This window comes from Psammomys obesus, unplaced genomic scaffold (assembly GCF_907164565.1).
Source record: "Psammomys obesus unplaced genomic scaffold, mPsaObe1.curated_primary_1811, whole genome shotgun sequence".
NCBI lineage: Eukaryota > Metazoa > Chordata > Mammalia > Rodentia > Muridae > Psammomys > Psammomys obesus.
This window is the reverse complement of record NW_026590062.1, coordinates 12,257,873-12,282,838: the sequence shown is the minus strand read 5'-3', so window position 1 is coordinate 12,282,838 and position 24,966 is coordinate 12,257,873. Positions and strand designations below refer to the sequence as shown.

The following is a 24,966-nucleotide window of genomic DNA, read 5'->3' as shown; positions in this document are numbered from 1 at the left end:
AAAGAGGAAAGGGCGCTACGAAAAGGGGTGATGAGCAGTGGCCTTGGCATCACCGAATGAGGCAACAACATTAGCTCATGAAGGAGCGATAACGCTGGCCAGGAAGCTCTCCACGAACGCTCCGAGCGCCTGCCGTCCAGAATCTCCTCCCACGTTCCTCCCGCCTGTGTCTAAAGAGCGAGAAGCACCGAACAGGGCTGACGCCCCTGCGGTCTCCATCCGGCATGCCTCCCCACTTCCCTGGAGCAACGTGGTTGCCCCTTCTCACCCGTAGCTGAAGAAACTAAAGGAGGATTCTCAAGTGTTTCGCACTTCTTCCTGACTCCCACAATCGCTCCTGCTCATTTTAGGTTCCACGCCACAGATTTGAATTGGCGGGAGAACACCCTGCGCAACCCTTCCTACGGCGGCCCGAGCAGGCCAACATTCTCTCAAAACTGAAACGGGAAACCGCTCCACCCTAGCTTAAATTGAGTTCCAGCCACCGAGGCCTCATTCTAGGGTGTGTTCTTGGCCCTACCCACTTCATAGGCTTCAGCCCACGCCCTTTCAAGAACTGACCAATCACCGCCTCGAACCGCGTTGTTATAGAAACTCTTATCACCACCCCTTTTTTCTCCCAGCAAGCTGCGCGTCGCGCCGGGCCTCAGCCCTTTTGTGCCATCCGGGTCCCTCGCGCAAGAGATTTAGTCTGTGGCGAAGCGTCGCGTCGGCCAGTACTGTTGAGTGCGGCAAGCAGAGGCGCCGCCTTAGCGGCCGGGACTCGAAAACCATGGCGGTAGGTACTAACTGGATCTTGAAGCCCGGGCTGGGTGTATTTTGTTGTTTCTTTAACAGAGTGGGCGAACAGCTCTCGGGGCTGTTGTCCGGGCTTGTGTGTGGACAAAATGGCGCCGCGGCAGCTTTCTGCGCTCGCCATCATGGCTTCCCACTGCAGGGAGGGGGAGGTAAGGCGGCGTGGATGGGGGTGGGAAGCCGCAGGGAATGGCTTTCTTTTTTTCCAGAACTTTCCTCATCACTTCCATCACCCCATATTTCTTCAGAAGCCCACCGAGCTGTGGGGTTCATCTCTTTGGCCCAGACCAGTGGTATGTGTTGGCGTTTTTATAGGGCTTCTCAGTTCCTGCTCTGTGCTTTATCACATTTTACTGGAAAGAAAAAAAAAAAAAAAAAAAAAAAGACCACAAGCATTCTCTGGAAAGTACCGGGCCCAGAAGGCAATCTCTTTACGAGACATTCTTATCCTTTTGGGCGAACCCCTTAGTGTTTTGGGGTACTTTGCCTAATTTTGCTTAGTGTTTGTCGTTGTGAACCTTCTCGCTTGGAACTGGGATTGTTTTGAAGAGTAAAATTTCGTCTGAGGATCCACTTCCATTCCCTGGTACTTGTGCCCCATAGCGAGTCGTGTTACCTTTGGGGAGGGGGGGGGCAAGATATCTCTGTAGAAATTCTGGCTATCCTGAAGGCCCCTTTCTTGACTTATATCAAAGCCGTTCCTAGGAAACCTGTTTGAACAGAAAGCCTGCCGTGGATATGCCCATTTGTTTCTGGTTATCGAGAAAAACTATTCTGGTGCGCATTATGTAGTCCTTCTTGATGACTAATTCGTTTTAACTTCATATTGTAGCTAAGGATTACTCTTTCTGATAAATGGAATATTTGAAATTAGAATGGTACAGATAGTTTTTCTGCATCTCACTACCCCTCTGCTTGAATTTAGGATTTTTACGAGGATTCAAAGACTAGGCTTTAAAAAATTCTGGAACTAATATTTTTCTAAGTAGTGTCTTGGACCTCTTAATATACTTCAAGTAGTATTGGCTTTTCTTGCGTTATTTTAAGTGAAATAAAAGCTCGGTTTCTCCAGTGCCCTCCACTGTAAGGCAGTCCTCCAGAGAGTCAGCCTAGTGATTAAAGTGCTGCTCACCTTTCTTTGCGCTGAAAAGGGTTTGTATTCTGTGCTTCAGTTATCTAGGGTTTTCACGATGTAAATTGTAGAAATCGGTTGGCTTTCTTATGCTCCCAGTAATTAAATAGAAGGTAGTTTGCAGGCGATGTTTATATGGATTTCTACTAAACTGAAGTAAATCTGAGTGATTTTGATAATTAGGCTTTCTATCTCTGATGTATTGTAAATATCATTAGGAAAATAAAATTTGTGCTGGGGGGCCACAGACCTATTATTTAATGAGCTTCATGGTAAGGTGTGTTTTATTCTGTAGTTTTGCATATGAAAGTGACTGCTAATAACCTGAGAGTCACACACCGGTTCCTTTGTTATTTAGTTTCTGGGTCTATTGCAGAATAAACTTTAGTGGACTAAATGTTGCGTTTTTCTATAGTTTTCAGTCTCATATTGGTTCTCAGGAAAAAATGATTGTGTCTGACATGCTGTGGTCCTAACAGCTGGGAGGCTTCACTAGGAGATTGAAAAGCTTGAGGGCAGCCTTGAACACTCAGTAGACAGACATCACCTCAAAAGTTGGAGGAAGGGTTCATGGTTTTTTTTTGTGTGTGTGTGTGTTTGTTGGTTTTTCAAGATGGGGTTTCTCTGTGTAGCCTTGGCTGTCCTGGACTCACTTTGTATACCAGGCTGTCCTTGAATTCACAGGGATCCTTTTGCCCCTGTCTCCCCGAGTGCTAGGATGACAGCCTGAACCACCATGCCTGGCTGTTTGAGGTGCTTTTTTTAAGTGGAGAAAATACATCACTGACCAATCTGACATCGTCCTTAAGAATACAGAAGACAAGAATGAAAGAAAATGTTATTTGGATCACTGTCATCTTTAATAGTGTAATAAAGCAACCTATTTTACTAGGAGATAGTAAAGACGGGGAGAGTACAGTATTTTAGGGGAGTCAGCTAGTGGTTCTGGGTAGTATCGGCTGTAAAATAAGGTTGACCTTGATCCTGGAGGATAAATGCCTTTCCACACAAAATTGTGGAGAATATGTGTACAGGAATGAGAATCTCTCCCGTAGCTGGTTGCTTCCTTTCTGTTTCTTAAGGTTCCTTTGAGCCACAATTGGTAGTTTAGCAGCTAATTTATACCTTTCACCTCCAGTCTTAAGTTTGTCTTTTTGTGTGTGCTTAACTGCTGAGCCATCTTTACAGCCCCAAACCTGTCCTTTTTTGTGTGTCATTTTATTATTGTCATCTAGTATTAGTTTTGACCCACTTTGTGCCCCAGTAAAGTAATACACTTTCTTTATTTTGGTACTTAGTTTCTGAACTAATCTTCCCAAGGGAAAAAGTAGATGGCGATTCTCCCTGATGAATACTGTAGTTATCCCTCTGAAGTTCTAAGTGGAAGGCTGGTAAACACTGGATAGAAGGAGTAGCTGGTGAATACTTCTGGTTTAAGGGTGATTTGTAGTTTCACGTTGTTTGTTTTACCAGTCTTTTAAATATAAAAATTATTCTTCAGCTGGCTCGATGACACACATCTTTAATGTCAGCAGAGGCAGGCAGGTGCCAGAGTTTGAGGCCAGCCTGTTTTGCATAGTGAATTCCAGGCCAGTCAGGGCTACCAAAAGAGACCTTATCTCAACAAGAAAGAAAAACGAAAAATGGCTCAAGGATTGTGCAGAACAGTAATGGAGTATGCCAGCTCCTGTCCTGAGTCATCTGTTTCCTGGGTGAGCAGATTTATTTTCCTATTATTTTCTCTAGGCATACCTTACACTCCGCTACATACAGTTCAGATCTGTTTGCTTCCAGTGCCTCTTAGCAAAATCCAGCTGAATGTTGGTCTTGGTGGTGTGAATCTTTAAATTCCGTGCTCTGGAGGTAGAAGGGTCAGGAGTTTAAGGGCTTGTTTTGTCTATATGAGATGTCATCTCACAAATCAAGCTCAACTCAAGGGAGCTTTGAGATTTTAGTGTATCCTTGAAGATACTTTCTGTTATTCCAGCTTAGATGAGCCTCTTGAGTAGTGTTTTTTTTTTTTTTTTTTTAATTGAAATGTTGTAGCGTTTCATGCATAAGTAGTGTCATACATTTCCACTCCTCTTGAACAGTAATCTGGTAAAGCATTATTTGGATCACCCAGTTCTCAGAAATAGGGTTGGTGGTAGATTTCTTTCCAACACTAGTGAGAGTGATGTAAGGCAGAGCTTCACACATACAAAGCAGGCAGTTCCACCACTGACTGACATCCTCAACCAGGAATAGCTTTGGTGAAGGGGCTACAGCTGAAATTAATTTCTCATGCATTTATTCAGTTTTTGTTCTGGTTGCTATTAAGAGTACAGAAGATGGATGGCCTTCTGTAAACTAACAAATGATAACTTGAACCTTAGGTAAATCTAGTCTCTGAAAATGTGTGTGCCATTGTGTTTGTTTGTTTGTTTCAGTTTTGTTAAGTGCTGGGATTTAGCTCAGTGATAAGAGAATTTGCCTAACAAGCATGAGACCCTGGGTTTAATCCTAAGCACTACGAAAATAAAATTTATATTGTAATATTGCCTATACTAAAATGCTTTAACGTGGAAACGGCTTGATGTTTCCATAGCCCAGAGCATAAATACGGAGAGGCAGAACATGTTTTGCTGTACCTCTGTGCCAAGGGGATATTTTCATTAAAGAAGGTTAATTAGGTTCTCAGGTAAGGTAATTTTTTGCTTATTCTTTTATAATCTAGACATACTCCCTATGCTGCTTTAATCTTACAGTTTTACGTACCTTTAATTAAACTTTTAATAGTTTATTTTAAATAGCTTTTTAATGATAATGAACAGCAATTTGATTACTGGCAAGTCAGCAAATTTAATTCACACATCTAAAGTTTTATAGTTTCTTTAAATATTTATTGGAAATCTCTAGAGTAAAGTCTTTATATCTGTTACTTTACTACACATACATCCACTTGAAATCGGCCATGTCTGGGTTTGGTTTTTGTTTTGTTTTGTTTTTTTCTGGTGAAGCACAACTGTCTTCATTCCTTGCCCTTTTAAAAACCGAGAGACGTTGGAAATGCAACGATAAACTTTGATGGTTTTTGTTTGTTTAACTTTTAGGCGACTGATACAGAACGAGATGGATTAGCCCCAGAAAAAACATCACCGGATAGAGAAAAGAAAAAAGAGCAGTCAGATGTATCTATTTCTCCTAGAGCCTCCAAACATCATTATTCAAGGTCACGGTCAAGGTCAAGAGAACGAAAACGAAAATCAGGTAAGGAATTTAATGTGATGGTAGTATATTCTGCATATATTTAATCTGTGTGTAACACCTGCATGGGGAGGTTTTGTGTTGTATTTTTCCATTGCTAAGGCTAGAACTCTGTACTCTACAGTATGTCTGAAGCAAGTTTGATATTTGCAGATGCCTGCCCTTCTTGTGCCCTTTCAAAAAGATGAAACCAGCTGAACATGGCACAAACCTGTAATCCTAACACTTTAAAGAGTAAAGCAGAAGGATTATAAGTATGAGGACAGCATGGGTTGAGTAGTAGTTCCAGGCCAGCCTGGCTAAATAGTGAGACACTGTCTCAAAACCAAAGGAAACTAACTTGTGTAGAAGTTGTGACATTTTGCTGTTTAAAGAATGGGAGAGTATTACAGGTGTGTACCACTGCACCCAGCATGGGTGTGACTTTATTGGTTGAGTGCCTAGGTTACACGAGGACCTAGCATTGCAAAGTTACTAAATAAACAAAAGAGCAATTTATTTAAAAACTGTAACTGAGCGGCCCCTCCATGATACCTTTAATCCCAGCACTTGGGTAGCAGAGGCAGGTAGATCTCTGTTAGTTCAAGGCCAGCCTGGTCTTACTGAGTCTAGGACAGCCACGGCTATACACAGAAACCCTGTCTCGAAAAACAAGAAGCTGTACCAGGAGTTCAGTCATTCCTTAATATGTTTACATTTGATGGGCATTGTGATCACTTTTAAAATGAACATTTGCTACCTTGATGTGACATGGCAGAAGGAAGAAAAATTAAAGTCCACTCTGGGCTGCAAAAACCCTACCTCAAAAAAAGGAAGAGTAAGAAAGAAAATGTCTAGCTAATATTTTGACTATAGATCATGTCAAATGTTCCCCCGCCTAGTTGTTTATTTCAAAATGAGTCTCCCTAACCCAGAGGACTAACCTCCTGTATACTGGGATTGGGTGCTCAGCCCAAACCTGGTTTGTTTGTTTGTTTTTTATGTGCACACATTCATGTCCCTGTCTAAAAGTGATTAAGTTTATTGTGTGTGAGACAGCAGGTGTGTGAAGACCAGGAGTGAGTTGTCTTAGTATGGGTAAGGGCATGTATGTGCAAGCCTGACAACCTACATTCAACCCTCAGAACCCGATAAAAGTGAAAGGAGGGAACTGACTCGCCAAAGTTTTTTCCTCTGACCTGCACTTGTGGGCCCATACACAGTAATGAACCGGCCAGGTATAGTGCACACAAAAGGGAGCAGAAAAAGACCTAATCTGCATAGCAAGTTCCAGACCCCAGCTAGCCAAGGTACCATAATAAGAGTCATTGTATTTCAAAACATTAAAACAAAGCTTTAAAAAGAGTGACTAAGAGACAATGTAATCATTGGAAGGCACTGTATTTTGCTCTGACCAGAAAATTAGGAGGTAGTTTTGGTTTGCTTTTTTTTTTTTTTTTCCCTCCCCTTTTGTTTTCGGTTCAAACTTGGATCTTGTTAGAAGCTCCTGTAGTACTGACTTTTATTGATATATCGTTATGTGTTAAAGATGTTTGTGTCTTCATGTATTTTGGCTTCTTGTGTGTGTTCACAGATAACGATGGAAGAAAACACAGGAGCCGGAGCAGAAGCAAAGAGGTAATTAACACTTTGTAGTGAATAGGTGCTTTAAAATTCTTGTAAAGTGTCTGGTAGAAATGTTTGTGTGACTGTTTGCCATGTCAAGGTAAGTACCCAAACTTGAAATTTAAAAGGTTAATTGGGTTTTAAAATAAGCATGATTTAGATTCATCATTTTTTTCAAGAAGATAGTTGTTTATATAGAAAGTACCTTCAAAAGCTATTAACTTTTATTATATTGTGAAAATACTCACAATAAAATATGATATGAAGAATAAGCTGGACTTTTAGGCCTGTGATACAGAGCTTCCATTAATCTGAGGTCCCAGGTCTCCTTATCCTTGACAACTGCTCAAGATTTTTAAATAGCATCATCTTTGTCGGTACCTTATTAGTGGGCTACTTTTTCTTCATTGAAAATACTGAGTTTTCTTTCTTTTCTTTAGTGAAGCTAGTTCAGTGAACCTAATACTGTTGTAATAAAATGTGAGGGACAGTTGGAGAGGTGATGTTTACAGTAAAGCCTTAGGAAAAACAAAGGCAGCAGCTATACTGCATAGGAGTTAACTTGCCTCACCCACCTAAGAAGATGAGCCTGAGCTACCCAGGAAGATAATTAGCAATGAGAAAGGGAAAAGAGCCTCAGGGGGCTGGGCAAGGGACTCTTAAAACAAATATGGGCAGGGACTTCACCTCTTCCCCTAATGGAAGCTCTGTTAAATTTTTAATTTAGGAGAGTTTTTGTGAAAATGACTATTTTGTTTAGCTCACATGATAACATTTCTATAATAAATCATACTCAGCGTGCTAATGCGCGAAGAGACTGAACTGAAGACGCTGCAGACTCAGATAGCAAAATAATAAGCCTACTTCATGATAAGGTAACTATTAGTCATTCAAACTCCTATTTCCCTTAAATATATCTTAAATCAGTTAAGGGTTTTAATGTTTTACAAAATTAGTGGTAATGTTATGTTTGAAAACTGGCTTAAAATAAACTCTTTAAAGTTTCTGGAAATTTTACCACTTAAAGCTTTTCTAGTCTGCCACTATATGGCAAAGTTGAACATTTTCTAAGGTTATATAATATAGAGAACTGGCCATAAAACTAAGGTTTAGCTTGTGTCTCCAGGTCTCTTATTTTTCTACAAAATAAAAAGTCACTCTGATCATTTTCAGATGTATCATTGTGCATGTTTTAAAATGATTGGCTCCACTTTCTTGGTTTGTATTTTGACTTTGTTTTTAAAGTTAGCCTCAAGTCAAAAGGAATATGCTATGGCCTATTGGGGGAAATAACCATGTTGTGTTATGGTAGAGAAGTGGTGGCCTGAGCAGCAAAGATGGGGATCTGAGCCCAGTTGACTTACTGTGAAGCGTTGTGTTTTCAGGTCTTCTTTATACGAAATAGGAGAGAGCGGTTTAGATGCTCTGAGTTTCTCTTCAATTTAAGTTTAATTTACCCTGAGTTATGTGGGATTTTAAGCTTTAAATACAAGGTGGGCTTTACAAGTTTGGGTTGGGAAATATATTCATACTTGGAAATTTAGCATTTGAATGGTGGGGTTGATATTTGATCATACAGTTAATTTCAAAGTATGTATTTTATGACATAGGAATTGTTAGCCTGCTTTACTTTTTTTGAGTTTCAATTTAAAATGATAGTTGCTATTTCAGCCCTAAGTTCTTAAAATGTAATAGAACTCCAGGCCTGTTGGGATTGGTGCAAGCTAAGTAGATGAAAGATAAGCTCTTTTGGATAGAATGTAGCAGGAAGTGCAGCTAGTTAAAGGAATATTGCTACTCTGCATAATTTGAAGTAGCAGGAAGTATTAACCTTTGTTAAATTATACTTTGCTGCTTTGTTTAAAGTGCATTTTGTGGTGCGGTTCTTTGTAATTTTATTTTGCTATTACTGGGAATTCCACATAGTACTTTATGCATGCTAGTGAGATGCTCTTCTGTTGAGCTTTCCCCAGTTCTGTTTTTATTTTCTGGTTGGTGGGTTTTGTTGTATTGTGGGGTTTTTTAGTCTTGCCAGACGGAATTTCTTTTATGTAACAGCCCTGGCTGTCCTGGGACTCAATTTTTAAACCAGGCTGGCCCCACAGAGATCCACCTGCCTCTACCTCCCAGGTGCTGGGATTAAAGGCTTGCACCACAAAACCCAGCCCTATATTTTTTTTTAACTCCTAGTGTGTCTTTTAGATTTAGAGGTGGGTTTTGTTATTTTTAAGTGAGAATTCTGCTTGAGGTATGGCTTTTCATTATCTGTTTTTTAAATCGTTTTATAACACTTAAGGAACAAACTGTAATTTTGTGTCTTAATAAGAAAATTGTGATTATATATGCATCATTTCGGTCATACGAAGCTAGATGATTGTATTTGCCACACGTTCCTAAGGTTACTAATGTTGCATCACAACATTTTTGTTTACTGATACCCATACTAACTCTTTTTGTTGCACTATTTTCCTGAAAGAACCAACTTCTTGTTAAAACAGGCAAGAAGACATGAATCCAAAGATAAGTCCTCTAAGAGACACAAGTCTGAGGAGCACAATGACAAAGAACATTCTTCTGAAAAAGGAAGAGAGCGATTAAATTCATCTGAAAATGGTGAGGACAGACACAAACGCAAAGAAAGGAAGACATCACGGGGCAGGAGTCACTCAAGATCTAGATCACGTGAAAGGTAACTAGTTTTGGTGTTGCAGTAAAGTGTCTTCCGGCAGCTTTTTCTTACAAGTTATACCTAGCCTAGCATTATAGACACAGAACCTTAAATAGGATATTAGTCATTTCTTGCTATGTTGATGCAGTTCTTTTATCAGCTGATAACTAAAGGCTTTTAGAATCTTAGGGTAGAGTTGAGAACTATCATGTCCAAAGCCCTGGGAATCCGTCCGCCGCACTGAAAGAAAAAACGCTTTGGGGTTTTCTCATAAAACAAAACTGGCCTCCAAGAGACTGAAAGATTACCACATTTAATTAGTGACTAAATGACCTTTAACCTTTTCACTTGCCTTGGAAAGCTTATATTGTTAATTTATTAAACCAAGAACTATTCTTTTATAGAATTGGTATAGAATTTGTTCCCCCTTCATCATTTGATCTATATTTTGTTTTGATGTTTGAAGGAGCCCAGGTCTGGGTTTTGAGACAGGCTTTCTCTGTGTAACTTCCATTTTTGGCTGTCCTGGAACTTACTTTGTAGACCAGGCTATCCTCAAACTTGAGGTCTACCTGCCTCTGCCTCCCAAGTGCTGGGATTAAAGGCATGTGCCAGATTTACTTATTTGTTGTATTTTTCTTTTTTAACAGATTTACTACTTTTTGAGTCGGGGCTCACTCTGTAGCTTAGATTGGCCTGAAACTTGTGACTGTACTCTTAGCTCAGTCTTCTAAGCTAGCATTAAAGGTATGCTCCAGCACTGGATAGGCTTCAGACTTGCAGTTATCCCAGTGTTCCTCTAGACTGCTGGGATTGTAGGCATGCAAGAATCGCCACACTAAGCCAGCTGAAAACTGAGGTGCTTGACTCAGTTCTGTTGTCAACTCCGACTCTCCAAGCCCCCAAAAACACTGTGGCATAAACATTGTAAAACAGCTTTTGGAAAATGGAGTCATGGTTTAAATATGTAGGTTGTTTTAATGAGTATGGATATTTTGCTTTAATTTGTGTTATATGTGTGACTTGTGTCTATGGAGGCCAGAAGAGCATTGGACTCCCTGGGAGTGGAGTTAGGCACGTCAGGAAGAACACTTGAGTCGTCTACCCAGTGCCGGGGGGGGGGGGGGGTTCTTTGCTTTTACCATGTTTAACCCACTTAATTTTGATGAGGACTGGGCAGTAATTAGTATGATATCAAACATTTTGTTATGTTTGATATATTTTGACATGAACAAAAGCCATTTTCTTTTTTTGTTGTTTGTTTTTTAAAATAATGTTGACAAACTTTATTAAGAAATTTTGTGGTTTTCTTTTACCAGTCTGTTCTGTTGTGTTTCAGCTGGGTCAGTAACAGCAAGTGTGCATGCGCTGTAGTATTTTTCATGTGCCCAGTTCTATATTCTTACCATTGCAGTCATGGATACCAGTATTGGCCAGCGAAACATAACTATTTCAAATTAAATCAAAGCTAGAAAATTGATAAGACCATTTGCACTCCAGAGTCTGCTGTTGCCCCAGCAAGTTGGCAATTAATGACAAACTACAGGGGAGGTATTCCCCTGATTTATTTTTTGTCCTCTTTGATGCCCATCCTGCTTTAGGTGTGAGATAGAGCCCATCCAAGAGTAGCTCCCAAGGCAACTAGAGGTGAAAAAAGCCCCTTTCCTATCTTGTTAATGCAGTGGGGGTTTTTTGTTTCTTTGTTTTTGCTGGTTTGAGTGTATATTTTGGATTTTTTGTGTGTTTGGTGGTTTGTGTTTTTTTTGTTGTTGTTTTTTGGTTAGCTACTTTATAAGGTGTTGAATGGGAAAGACAATTTGAGCTTGGCATGGTTACACAAGCCTGCAATCTTGGCTTTCAGGAAATAAATGGTAGGAGGATCAGAAGTTTAAGGTCTGCCTTGGAATATGTAATAAGACCCTGTCCTTAAAAGGGCAGGTAACTATGAGCAATTAGAAGTTTGTACACTTGAATTTCAGGCGCCATCGCAGTAGAAGCAGGGAAAGGAAGAAGTCTCGGTCAAGGAGCAGAGATCGGAAAAAATCTCGATCCAGAAGCAGAGACAGGAAGAAGTCAAGATCTAGAAGCAGGGATAGAAAACGAAGGATCAGAACACGTTCCCGATCAAGATCCAGACACAGACATAGGACTCGAAGCAGGAGTAGATCAAGGAGTCGGAGTCGGTAAGTGTTCATTGTCCTGAGTAAAGTACAGCTGACTCTCCTCACTAGATTTTCTCAGTTGTACAGCGTAATTTACTAATCTAAAATACTTTAATAAATCATTACTTCATCAATAAAAACAAATGTAGGGCCTAGTGGTATGCCTTGGTAGACATGCTTTATAGTCCTTTATTATCACAAGAGCTAATTTTGTTGACTGCTGCTTGCTGTATGTTAACACTATGTATCTAGTTTACCTGTTCATTTCTTTAATGTGTTTGGGTGATTTTGCCTAAATCTATGTATGTATGTATACTGTGTACATTCATGTCTGTTTAATGTGTTTAAGTGGCTTGCCTAAATGTGTGTGTGTGTCCTACATGGGTACCTGCTGCCTGAAGTCAGAAGAGGTTCACATCTATTCATAACTCTAGTTCCTTTGTGTGAATGCAGTGAACTAAATCCAGGTCCTCTGCAAGAGCAGGGATGCTCTTATCTACTGAGTCATCTCTTTTTGTTGGTGGGATGTCTGTGTTCCATGTACGTGCAGAGAGGAGTATTAGCTGTCATCTGTTGTTTTTCTTGAAAAACAAGAGTCTCAGTGTAGCCTTTAACTGGCCAAAAATGACAGGCTGGCCTCGAGCTCAAAGCTTAAAAATTTTGCGTTTGGGTTTTGGACAAAGGATGTGTGTGTGTGTGTGTGTGTGTGTGTGTGTGTGTGTGTGTGTGTGTCATTCTCAGCCTTGGATGTCCTAGAGATGTGTCTTGGGCTCACAAGATTGTCCTCCTCCCTCAGCTTCCCAGGCGCTGGAATTTTATTTTTATTTATTTATTTTTTTGACGGTTTCATTTTAGTTGCATTTCTCTATTTTTTTTCCCCTCTAAACCCTCCGATACACCCTTCCCCAGTCTCCTTGAAACTCATGGCTTCATTCTTCATTGTTACTATATGCATGTATATGCATGTGTGTGTGCATGTATTTGTTTATACATATATTCTAAATATAGTCTGTTGCAACTCACTTTTAATTGCCTTTCAAGCAGTTGATTCACTGATGTTTCTTATTGGTCCAGATCAGTGATCTTCCCTCCCTTACTTATTTTAAGATTTGTTTTCATGTGTGGGTGTATATTTCCCGTGTATGCAGACACCAGTAGATATTGGACGTCTCTTCAAACACCAAGGCCAGGTTGTCAGTTTCTTAGAGGAAAGAAGGAAATCCAACTTTACATGACTCAGTAGCTAGTGTTGATGCAAACTTTGAGAGTCTGACACCCAGTAGTTTATTTAAGCATAACAGTTTATAAAAACATTTCCTGCTGAGAGTAAGTCAAAGCTCTTGTATCACTGACATCTTCCATAAAGATAGGTTCTTTAGATTAACTAAGGAAGCAATGAAGGGTATGGACAAAGATAGTGGTATAGGCTCAAGGTAAGGGTTTTGGGGAGCTGGTGTTAGCTGGCCATACAAGATAGCACAGAGGTCACCAGGCTATTAACTGCCTCTGTTCCCAGCCCTCTGGGTAGAAAATATGTTATACATCTCTCCCTTTGAAGAAACAGTCCTGTGTAAAATTACTTTGATTGTTGGGCCTAGAGAGATGGCTCAGCAGTTAAGAGCACTGACTACTCTTGCTCAATTCCCAGCACTTGCATGGCTGCTCACGGCCATCTGTAACTCCCGTTCCAGGGTATCTGGTACCGTTTTCTAGCCTTTTCACCAAGCATGTAAATAGTGCACAGACATATATGAAGAGCCCTAAACCCCTCCACCCCCCGAAAAAAATGTACACTTTTTTAATGTGCCATTTTGATTTTTGTTGGGACTTTGTTTAAAAAATTGTTTATTAAAGATAAGTATTGGGGGCCATAATGTGAGTCACAAAATACTGTTTATTGCAGAGACAGAAAGAAGAGAGTTGAAAAACCAAGAAGGTTCAGCAGAAGCCTAAGCCGGACACCTAGTCCACCTCCCTTCAGAGGCAGAAACACAGCAATGGACGCCCAGGAAGCATTAGCTAGGAGGTATGTTTTTTTTTCCCTCTAATTCATATTGTTTTCTTTTCAATTTTAAGTAGCTGGACAATTGTGTAGATAAGCTTTTAACTCAGGATAATCCTTCTACCACCACCCAAAAAAAAATCTAACCATAACTGCACATTTATGATACAGAGTGATTTGAGTAGATTTTTTAGTTGGGGATTTGTTTCTTTTTAATTTGCACATTCAAGAAGACTGAGAAGTTTTTGCCTTTGTGACTGATTTTTTTTAACATATATTCATGAAAGAAACTTAGAATCAGATGTCTTTTGTTTGCATTTAAAAACAATTTTAAATATGGTTCAAGGACCTCTACATTGTCTTTACTTTTTTTTTTTTCCTTAAAGAAAACCACCTGAAAACTGAGAAAACTGTCACCAGTTTGTAGTTTTAGTAGGTACACATCATAAGCCAATATATATCATGTAGTTTAGAAAGAATGTTGCGTTTCCAAAGTTCCTACTTGCGTGATGGGTGGTTTTGTGGCCACGTTAGAGCAGGTCTGTGGTTGAAATATGCAGGGATCAAAGATCTGCCTCAGGAGGCCAAGAGCCGAGAACTTGTTTGCGATTTTTTACATATTCTGAAAATTATACTTTTTTGGATTTGGGGTTTCTTTCTTTTTTTCTTTTTTCTATTTTTCTTACAAAATTGAGTTTGTATTTTTTTTCATTATAAAAATACAGTTATCACAGTGTAACCTGATGTGCTGCTGCCCTGTGAAGCCAGCCTGGCAGAAACTCCACTGAACAGCAGCAGCAAAGGTGTGAGCTCACCCCTTCTTCATCCGTTCACCTTAGTGGATGGAGTTGGTTCCAACCTGCAGTGGCCCTACAAGTGCAACCAATAGCTGTCTTATTTAGAGACAGAGCTACAAGAATCTAATTTATAATTGTTTGCTTATTAACAGACAGTATTTCCAAGCCGTGGTTTGCAGTTTCTTCTAGACTCTCATCTATTATATTTTCTTTTTTAATTACTACTAAGGTAAAGTTACAGGCTGGGTATGTTGGTGCATGTCTGTAATTCTTGCATTGAGAGGCAGGAAGATCAGTTCAAGTCATTCTTGGCTACATAGATACTTTGAGGGCAGCGTTAGGCCTATGTGAGACCCTGTCTTCAAAAACCAAAAAGAAAAAGTGTGAAGTTGTTATTACTGACAAGCCATTTGGTTTAGATTATCAGTGATCTTAGTGTTGCAGGTAGACAGGAAACCCTCTAAAAGAAATGTGTGAAGTATGTGGGTCTTGTCTTCAATCCCAGTCCTCAGGAGGCAGAGGAGGGTGGACCTCTGAGTTATAGGCTAGCCTGGTCTACAAAGTGAGTCCAGGACAGTCAGAGCAGAGTTACAGAGAAGCCTTGTCTCAAAAACCAAAAGGGGATGGGGGAGAAGAAGAAGAAGAAACACATGAACTTATGTTTCTTTTGTTTGGTCTTAAGTGTCAGATTTTAAAGCAGTCACTAATTAACATAAGCAGAAGCTTATTCTCAAGAGTTGTCTTCTGTGCTTAATAAAAAATCAGTTGTGGCACACATCTCTAATCCTAGCATTTGGGTGGTATTGCCATAAATTTAAGGTTATTTTCACTACCTGAGTTTGAGGCCATCCAAGGCTATATGAGACACTCTCTGAAAAGGAAAAAAAAAATTGCAAATACCCCTTGACTGTCACTAATAATACATTGCACGTGTCTCAAAACAAAAAATAACCTATTCCTCAATTATGGCTCTTTTGGACCACATTAATAAAACATAACATTTGACCTGGGCTTTCCATTTAAAAACTGGGATAGGGGATAGAGAGATGGCTCAGTGGTTAAGAGCACTGGCTGTTCTTCCAGAGGACCTGGGTTCAATTCCCAGCAGCTCACTCCAGTTCTAGGGGATCCAGCACCCTCACAAAGGCAAAACACCAGTCAGTGCTCACAAAATAAAAATAAGTAAGTTTTAAAACTGGGTGGTATTACTTACTGCTGTATAGGAAATTAATCTGAACAAATTAATTTAGTATAAAGTGTAATTCTTCTTGTTTTATATTGAAATTTATATTTTGTTACCAGTTCTTTACTAATCATCGAGTTCCTGGTGGAGATTATCCTCGATATATCTAGGTTCATTCACTCTTGCCCAAGCAGTATTTTACAAACATTGTGTTACCACTTGAGTCTACACTATAATTTACCTAGCACCACTATGTGCTTTGCAGGCTTGAATTTTATCTCTGCTTTCATAGCCAGTATTGACAGAAATTGGAGACCTTTTGCTTTGCTGGTTTTTAAAGCAGAGTGTTCCTGGCTATCTCAGAACTAACAATATTGCCCAGGCTGGCCTTAAACTGAAATCTTCCTATGTCTCCCAGCTGTTGGGGTAAAGACATACACTACCCCGCCTGGCTGTTTTGATTTTTCTAGACAGGATTTCACCAAATAATTCTTAGCTTACTCTTCTGAGGAGTGCTGATAACTACATGTTTGTGTTGCTGCGGTTGGCTAGGGGTTTTTACATTTTAAACTTGGCAGGGCCTGTTTATAAAAACCTTGGTTTTTGAGCTAGGAGGTGGTGGCGCAGGCATTTAGGGTTAGGGAGGCAGAGGTAGGATCTCTGAGTTCAAGGCCAGCCTGGTCTACACAAGAGAGTTCCAGGACCGCCAAGGCTACACAAAGAAAACCTGTTTTTGACTGTTCAGTTCAAAAATTAAAAGAGTAGTTATGGTTACACACACGTGATCCCACTAGGTAGAGATAGAAGTATCAGAAGTTCAGGGCTAGCCAAAGCTACTTTAGAGTCTGCCTCCAAAAAAAAAGACACACAGACATTTCAAAATACTATAATGGCATAATCTACATGGGTAAAAACAGCACAGTATGACTCCTTGGTTGGTAGTCTACCATAGCCCTGCACTGCAGCATAATCACACACAACATAAATCCTATCTTTTTAAAAGCGTGTCAAAATTTTATTGAAATATTAACTGTTACCTAATCTTAATAAAAATGTAATACTATTTTAAAGTTCTGTATGTAAAATGCTTGTGTATATATCATGATGTTACATACTGGCTTTACATCAAAACCTTTTAAATTGTCTTTGATAGATTGGAAAGGGCAAAGAAATTACAAGAACAGCGAGAAAAGGAAATGGTTGAAAAGCAAAAACAACAAGAAATGGCTGCAGGTAACTTACTATGAATTGTGTGGTTTTAAAAATTACTTTTATCCCTGTTTCTCATCAAGGCACTGTATGAACACTAGGAATGCTTTCATCTTCTCAAATGGGCACACGCCTTTGATCCCAGCACCTGGGAGGCAGAGGCAGGTGGATCTCAGCTTTGTAAGGTCCTAGCTTTCAAACCAAAAATTTATGTGTAGATGTGTATGGCTGAAGGAAAAACCCAGCCAAGGATGCACTCTGCTACTGAACTATATCTCCAGCACCTTTGTGCGTTTGTTTTTTATAAGATTTTAATCCCAAAACTCAGGAGCCAAGGCAGGCAGATCTGAGTTTGAGGCCAACCTGGTCTACAAAATGACTACAGGGCAGCCAAGGCTAAACAGAAACCCTCTCTTGGAAATCCAAATATATTTATATGTCTTGGATTAGGGGGTTGTGTTTTGTTTGTTTTTAGTTACACAGTGTTTGCGTGTGTGTATGTTTGCCTGCTTTGCCACAGAGCATGTGTGGAGGTCAGGGGACAATTTTGGATTATTCATTCTCTCTTGGTGCAGGCACCTTCATCCATTACCATCTTGTCTACCCCAGTCTTTGGATTTTTGAGATAGTCTCCTGGACCTCATCCAGGCCTTGAATGTGTGCTCTCTCTATGACAACCTCCTATGTACTGTTATTAATTAGCAGGTGTGTGTCACCACACCCAGCTCTTTCAATTGTAGGTTTATTTGGGTTTTCTGTTACTGCTGTTGGGATCATTTTGTTGTGGGGGGGGGTGCATGCGTGCGAGCATGCCTGTTCCTGTGCCTGTGCCCATGCATAAGTGTAAGCACTCACGTGCCATTGTGTGTGCATGTATAGGTCAGAGGACAACTTCTGGAGTCACTTCTCTTCCTTGAGGTTCTGGGAATCAAACTTAGGTAGCCAGACTTTACCCACCATTCTTATCTCATGAGCAGATAATTTTTTGATAAGTGAGTAATGGTTCTCCTTGGTAATAAACCTCCATAGCTGGCTTCTTATGTTAGCTTAAGAACTTTTAAGGCCAAATCTAACCTCTCAGAAAACTCACTGCAAATTCAAGGCCAGACAGCTGTTACATAAGGTGTAGAAGAATATTTTGAAAGGATTACATTCTGGCAGGGAATTGTGCCTCGGGCTTTTTTATCCTAGTACTCGGGAGACAAGAGTAAGGGCAGTTTCTGAGGTTTTTGCTAGTACAGTCTACATAGTATCAAACAGGTCAGGGCGACATAGTAGTTCCCTGTCTTGAATAGGAGAGGATAGAGAACTGGGGAGCCAGCTTGGCACTTAGCTGCACTACCTGGTTTTTTAGTGGACTTGGGTTTGATTTCCCAGCACCCACATTGTACTTCACAGCTACCTTACCACCAATTCCAGGAGACCCAATGCTCTCTTGCGCTCTCTGGCACCAGGCATGCCTGTATTATACATAGTACATGAAGGCAAATATTCAACATATAAATTCTTTTCTTTGAAGGTGGCAACTTATTAGAAGAATCTGACACTTGACCATCTATTGGGTGTGAGCAGTGCCCTAAATTGTTCTTGTTCTAAATGTTTTAATTAAAATTGCTACTAGCACTTTAGTTCATTTCTACTGAAATCATGCCTTCTTATTATGGGTACATTTCTTTAGGAATAATAAGCAATTGTCTATTGATGAACACTAACGTTAATGAATTGTAAGCAAACATTTCCTTACATTTGGTGAAAATTATCCTGCCCTTTTATAAATTGTAAGGTTTTATATACAAACACTACTTTTGTGTGAATTAGACAGCTATGTCTTTAAAAATCCATTGTATATTTTTCAGCAGCTGCAGCCACTGGGGGTTCTGTACTCAACGTTGCTGCGCTGTTAGCATCAGGAACACAGGTGACTCCTCAGATAGCCATGGCAGCTCAGATGGCAGCTCTCCAAGCTAAAGCATTGGCAGAAACCGGAATAGCTGTGCCCAGCTACTATAACCCAGCAGCTGTGAATCCAATGAAATTTGCTGAGCAAGAGAAAAAGAGGAAAATGCTCTGGCAAGGCAAGAAAGAAGGCGTAAGTTCTTGTGTCCCTTTGTTATTCACTACTAGTAATTACATAAAATAAAGTGAAGGCTGTCATTTCAAAGGGCCTGCTTATAATAGTTGAGTTTGTTGTGATTATTTAGGGGGAAAGTTGTGGCTTATTTGAATGATTCTCAATTGTGGCTTCATGGATGATGATACTGTATTGGCATGTCAAAATGTTGAATTCGTTTGAACCAGGCTTTTGAAGAAAACCAATTATTTTCATACATGGGGGGCATGTTGCTAAGCAGCTTGATCAAAGGTACGTTGTGAGCTCATACCTGTAGTCCCAGCACTTCAGTGTCTGAGACAGGTAGATCAGGAGTTCAGGACAGCTTCAGTTACAGAGTGTGAGATGGTTTTTCTCAGTGGATATGGGATTTATTCTGAGGTACTCACATACCTTTCCTTCATAACTACGTGTTAAGACAGGGAAAATTGCATAGAATACTTTTAATACTTAATGCTTTATCTTGACTGTATTTTGAAATTTATAACATAATAAACTATTAAGTTTTATGTATTTTAAAATTCAGTACTTCTTAACAGGACAAATCTCAGTCTGCTGAAATATGGGAAAAATTGAATTTTGGAAACAAGGACCAAAATGTCAAATTTCGGAAGTTAATGGGCATTAAGGTGAGTTATGCTTTAGGGATGATCCTAACTTCTGTTTTCATGGCAACATCGATTTCCAACATCAAAGTATTTTGGTAGTATGTCAATTCCAAGTACTTTATTGAGAATGTCTCTGTTCTCTAGGTTAATCTCATAGACATAATGTCATTGTCATTCTTACTGTTGGACAATGATCATGCCTGCTGAGACTGCCCAGTGAAAGACCCTGTATTGAGATACCTAACACAGGCCGGGCGTGGTGAGTCACGCCTTTAATCCCAATGCTCGGGAAACAGGCAGGTGGGTCTTTCTGAGTTTAAGGCTGGCCTGGTCTACAAAGCTGTCAAGCACAGCTATGGATCTGTTACTCAGAAAACCCTGTCTTTAAAGAACCAGTCAATAAATATCTAAATAGGATTGGAAATGTAACCCAATTGGTAGATAGAATCTTGTTTTTGAGACAGGGTCTCAGTGTGTAGCCTCTGCCTCCTGGCTACTAGGATCAAATGTGTGTGCCCCTTATCTGCCATTATTGGTAAAGTTCTTCCTTAGCAGTCTTGAGGTCCTCTGTCACTCAATATCCTCCATACTCAGCCACTGAGAACTTGACAACATGGGCTATTGTGGAAACCTGTGAGGTCAAGGCACCAGATCTCATTATAGATGGTTGTGAGCCATCATGTGGTTGCTGGGAATTGAACTCAGGACCTCTGGAAGAGCAATCGATACTCTAACCTCTGACCCATCTCTCCAGCCCCCATTTCCTGATCTTTTAATGAAAGTTTTAAACAGGAATGATGAATTTTCTGGGAAAATACTGATGCTCTTTTAGATTATGTGATGGGGCCTTTCAGATATTTAAAAAAAAAAAAAAGACCTTTGCTGAACCATTAATGTATAGAGAATTTTATGCAAGCCCTTGTCTCTTGATTTTGTTATAATTTAAAAAGGGCCTCTTTGTTGAAGTAATGTTTAACCTAAACTGGCCTTTACTTTAACAAAGCAGAATAATCTCCATGTTACGAGCTGCTTCCACCATCACTGTTCTTCCCACCAATGCCTGCAAAGCTTTTTCTGTTAAATCTGGTAACAGTAGCGAGCACTTCCTTTCCCTGAAACATACCTATCCTTACATTACTTTATGTACGGCAGTTATATGCTCAGTCTTGGGTGCGCTGTTTATCATCACACCACTAACAGTAAATTATTGATTCTGTGCTACGTTCCATGCATGGAGCATGTCTTTGCACTTAACAATTGTAATAACGTACTATCACTGTTAATATTTGGGACTGGAGAGGTGCCTTAGCTGTTAAAACATGTAGTGTTCTTGTCAGCATCCACATGGATAGTGTTGGTAACTCCAGTCTTAAAAGAACCACCACTCTTCTGGCCTCTGCAAACATTGTACACACATGGTGTAATGACATGAATGCAGGCAGCAGACTGTACACATAATAATAAAAGGTTAAAAGTTAACATTTTATGTCTGACATTTAGAGTGAAGATGAAGCTGGCTGTAGTTCAGTTGATGAAGAAAGTTACAAGACTTTGAAGCAACAAGAAGAAGTTTTTCGAAATCTTGATGCTCAATATGAAATGGCAAGATCACAAACCCACACACAAAGAGGAATGGGTTTGGGTTTCACATCTTCAATGCGTGGAATGGATACAGTTTGAAAAATATCAATGTGGGACTTTATAGACTTGTTCTATGTCAGGTCCTTGTTCACCAAACAGCTAGCATTCTAGCTTGCATGGGTGTTGCATTGACTTTAATTTATTGAAAAATACGATTTTTTTGTAAATATCAGATCAGTGATACTGGTGTTAGTGTTGTAATCAGGTTAAACCCACTTCCATTAAACTTGACAGGACTATAGAAGGACAATATTTTTTAGTTCATGAATTCTACTTTTCAAATATATTAAAGCTTCTGGTGGGATAAAATCTCATACATAGATTTTTCTCGTGTCCACTGTCTTGTGTACTTTTGTACTTAACCTTGTACAGTTATTTTCATCTCTTGAAACATGAAATGTTATGTAGATGTTCTTTAGAAGATCTGGCCATTTGGTACATGATCCTGCACACACAAGCTGGGCAGTGATAATAAAAATGGTTTTCTCAAAACTGGTGTTAATTTAAGTTAACTGGTGTTCTTGTTTGAGTTTGTTGTGCGTAGCATTGATTTTACAATTAAAAAAAACTGTTTACAAGTGCCTTTTTACAGCTGCTGTTACAGGGTACAGGCAATACCACTGAGCAAAGATGTAAAGGGAGAATGAGTGGAGCATAATAGTCCTGCTCTTCTATTATAAAGCAGAATTGGGGTACAGCACTTACTATTCCATGTTATTCAGGAAATAGACCAATGCGTTAAAGGGATGTGAGCACTTTTATTTACTAAAGTGCCTTACAACAAGTCCTTTGTATGCTATTTGCTCATTATCCCTTAAAGTCTTATTCAACAGAAACTAAGATATTAGAAACTGTCTAGCCAGCCTCGGTAGCACATGCCTTTGATCCCAGCACTCAGAGAGGCAGAGGCAGGTGGGTTGCTGTGAGTTTGAGGCCAGCAAGGGAGTCCAGGACAGCCAAGGCTACAAAAAAAAAAACTTGAAAAATACATGGTTTGTGCCTGTAATCCCAACACTTGGGAAACAGGCAGCTGAGTTCCAGGCCAGATTGGTCTATATAAGTTTTGTCTCAAAGAAACAAAACACACAACTTCGTGGAGCTAAGTAGCCCAGGCCTCGAGTACCAGCAACTTGGATGCCTAGACCTTGGGGTTTTGTACTGTGTGGTGGCTCAGGTGATGTGGTAAGTCACATAGATCAAAGGAGCTGCAGGCAAGAGTGATTTGAGCTACATGTGCTGGCCCAGACTTGGCCTGCAGGAGACACAGTATCAAAAATGAGGCCGGACAGATGGCACAGTAGAGCTTTCAGTGCTCTTGTAGAAAACTTGGCATTCAGTTTCCAGTATAGGTCAGGCTACAACTGCTTTTTCTAGTTATGTGTATTCTGATGCCCTTTCCTAACCTACATGAATACTGCACACATTTGGTACACAGATCTACGCAAAACACAAGTGGAAAAAATTTTAAAGTTACCATAAAGGACAGAAGGTAACATACTTAGTTTCTGTGGGAATCCTTCAGTTCTCCCAGTAACCCATTTCTATAGGTTTTGTTGTCAACCCAACCTCTGTAACTCCACAAGCTTCTGGCCTTTATTTTCCTTCTCATGCAGATTGACTGTCTATAACTCTTACTGTTTTGGTTTTTTGTTTGTTTTTGACTTGTTTTTCAAGATAGGGTTTCTCTTTGTAGTCTTGGCTGGCCTAGACTCACTTTGTAGACCAGGCTGGCTTGGAACTCAGAACTTTCTACCTCTGCATCCCTGAGCACTGTACAACTCTTTATAAAACAAGGGTAAATCAAATGTTAACTTTAAATTCAGCCCCTTTCTAAGCCTAACCCAGAAATTTAGCCCCCTAATAAGCACAACCACAAGTGTGTGTGCTGTAGGAGTTTTCTTCATTCTTAACTACCACCCACTATGGCGAAGGACAAAATAAGACCTACAAATGTTGAAATAGAGGTCTTGAAAGGCTCACTCCTTTAATCCCAGCACTCAGGAGGCAGAAGCAGGTGGATCTCTTGAATTCCAGGACAGCAAGGTATTCATAGCAAGTTCCCAGACTTCAAGAGCCTGTCTGAAAAGCAATAAATAGGGCTGGAGAGATGGCTCAGGTTAAGAGCACTGGATGTTCTCCCAAAGATCCTGAGTTCAATTCCCAGCAACCACATGGTAGCTCATAGCCATCTATATTGTGATTTGTTGCCCTCTTTGGCATGCAGGCAGAATACTGTATAGATAGTAATAACTAAATCTTTAATAAATAAATAAATTGGGCCTGGAGAAATTGCTCAGAGGTTAAGAGTACTGGCTGCTCTTCAGAGGTCTTGAGTTAAATTCCCAGCAACCACGTGGTGGCTCACAATCATCTGTAATGAAATCTGGTGCCCACTTCTGGTGTATAGGTGTACGTGCAGGCAGAACACTGTAATAAATCTTAAAAAGTTTAAAAAAAGAAATTCCCACTCAGAGAAAAGAAACAAGGGCTCAGGTGCTGGAATCCTATCCCTAGAGAGGCAAAGACAGGAAACTTGCCCTCGGCCAGCCTAGGCTAAAATAGGGCCTGGGCTATGTAGTTCAATTGCTGTTTGCCCAGCCAGCCATGGTTTTGATCCCTAACATCACACAATCTGGAGTACATGAAATCTCCAAATTCTTTTCTAAGACCAGGCTTCTCTGTGTAGCCCTGGCTGCCCTAGAACTCATTCTGTAGACCAGGCTGGTCTCAAACTCACAGATCTGCCTGCCTCTGTCTTCTCAATGCTGCAACTAAAGGTGTGCACCACCACCCAGCTACTAAATAAGATTTTTTAAATCACTTGGGGGCTTTTTCCCCCTCAGCCCAACAATGGCAAGATGAGTTACCAGCAGCTCCTATAGTCACTCATGGGAGTTTGACCAGAGTTCTTTTTTGCCCAGGTCTGCTCCAGCTACCAAGGTCTGATCTGGAAATACAGCCTGAGCATGTGCTGGTAATGTTTCCATCATTGAAAGGACATAGGCTTCGTTAAAGCAGCCCCCTCATTGTTTGAGACAGTTTTCTTTGTGTAGCTCTGGCCTTGAACTCACAGGGATCTACCTGCCTCTGCCACCCCTAAAAGTGTCGCCACCATCACCTAGCCAGCAGCATTTCTTGAGTGGATTATTCATCACCTATCTTTACCTAAGGAAAGAGGTGCTGCAAGTCTGTAACAAAAAAGTAGACTCTAATAACTTAGAAGCCTCAGGTGGCTGGAGGCACTTGTTGCAGGAAGAGTTGGCAAGTTAGTATCAACAGGCAGGAGCATGGAGGGTCAGAAGAGCTTCCTTTAAGAATTTACAAGGATGAAACCATGATAAGGACTGCCAGCAGAACACATCTACAAACTGAAATCTTCTTCCCCAAGAGTTCCCCTTTCTGGCCTATAAAACCCCAAACCCCGTGTGCACAGTCTCCACTCCCTCGGAAAGACCGCTGCCATTCCCTGTTCTGATTAAATATGCCTGTGTGGAGCTCAGTCTTTTCACCTTGCCATCCGTCAGTTCCCCACACCCCAAAAGCAGTCCAAAGATCCAGAAATGAGCTCAACCTAGACTGTTGAGCTAGACTAGGATTTGGGGCAGTTAGATAAAAGCCAGCTTTTCTCAAGAACTATGAAACTGCTTCCCCTCAACCAAAATAAGTCATTTTCCTTACCTCTGGCAAAAGGGGCATATGGCTACCTATCAGCACATCAAAGCATATGCTGGAATCATAAGTATGTAAGTTACATATTTCAAAGTCCTATAACTAGCTACATCCTAGCCTTTCCTACCTCTTCCCTGTC

General features: G+C 40.3%; 1 protein-coding gene across 4 annotated transcripts; it reads left to right on the top strand.

Moving 5' to 3' along the window:
* The first annotated feature begins 634 nt into the window (after positions 1-634).
* Rsrc2 (arginine and serine rich coiled-coil 2) lies at positions 635-21,665 on the top strand. 4 transcript variants are annotated; one of them, XM_055605930.1, is made up of 10 exons: positions 635-778; positions 5,020-5,176; positions 6,747-6,790; positions 9,277-9,467; positions 11,426-11,629; positions 13,512-13,634; positions 16,744-16,823; positions 18,659-18,888; positions 19,449-19,538; positions 21,018-21,665. In XM_055605930.1, the coding sequence occupies exons 1-10, from the start codon at positions 773-775 to the stop codon at positions 21,195-21,197; spliced, it is 1,305 nt and encodes a 434-aa protein (XP_055461905.1). In that variant the 5' UTR covers positions 635-772; the 3' UTR covers positions 21,198-21,665. The 4 variants fall into 4 exon arrangements, with proteins under 4 accessions (XP_055461905.1, XP_055461904.1, XP_055461907.1 ...); XM_055605929.1 differs by having other exon boundaries at positions 18,656-18,888; XM_055605932.1 differs by lacking the exon at positions 635-778 and adding an exon at positions 7,576-7,653 and having other exon boundaries at positions 5,157-5,176; positions 9,255-9,467.
* The last annotated feature ends 3,301 nt before the right edge of the window (positions 21,666-24,966 follow it).

Coding starts and splice junctions, on each gene's coding strand:
- Rsrc2 (XM_055605929.1), top strand. Junction 9,468..11,425: donor AGATCTAGATCACGTGAAAG/GTAACTAGTTTT, acceptor CTTGAATTTCAG/GCGCCATCGCAGTAGAAGCA. Junction 18,889..19,448: donor GGCAAGGCAAGAAAGAAGGC/GTAAGTTCTTGT, acceptor ACTTCTTAACAG/GACAAATCTCAGTCTGCTGA.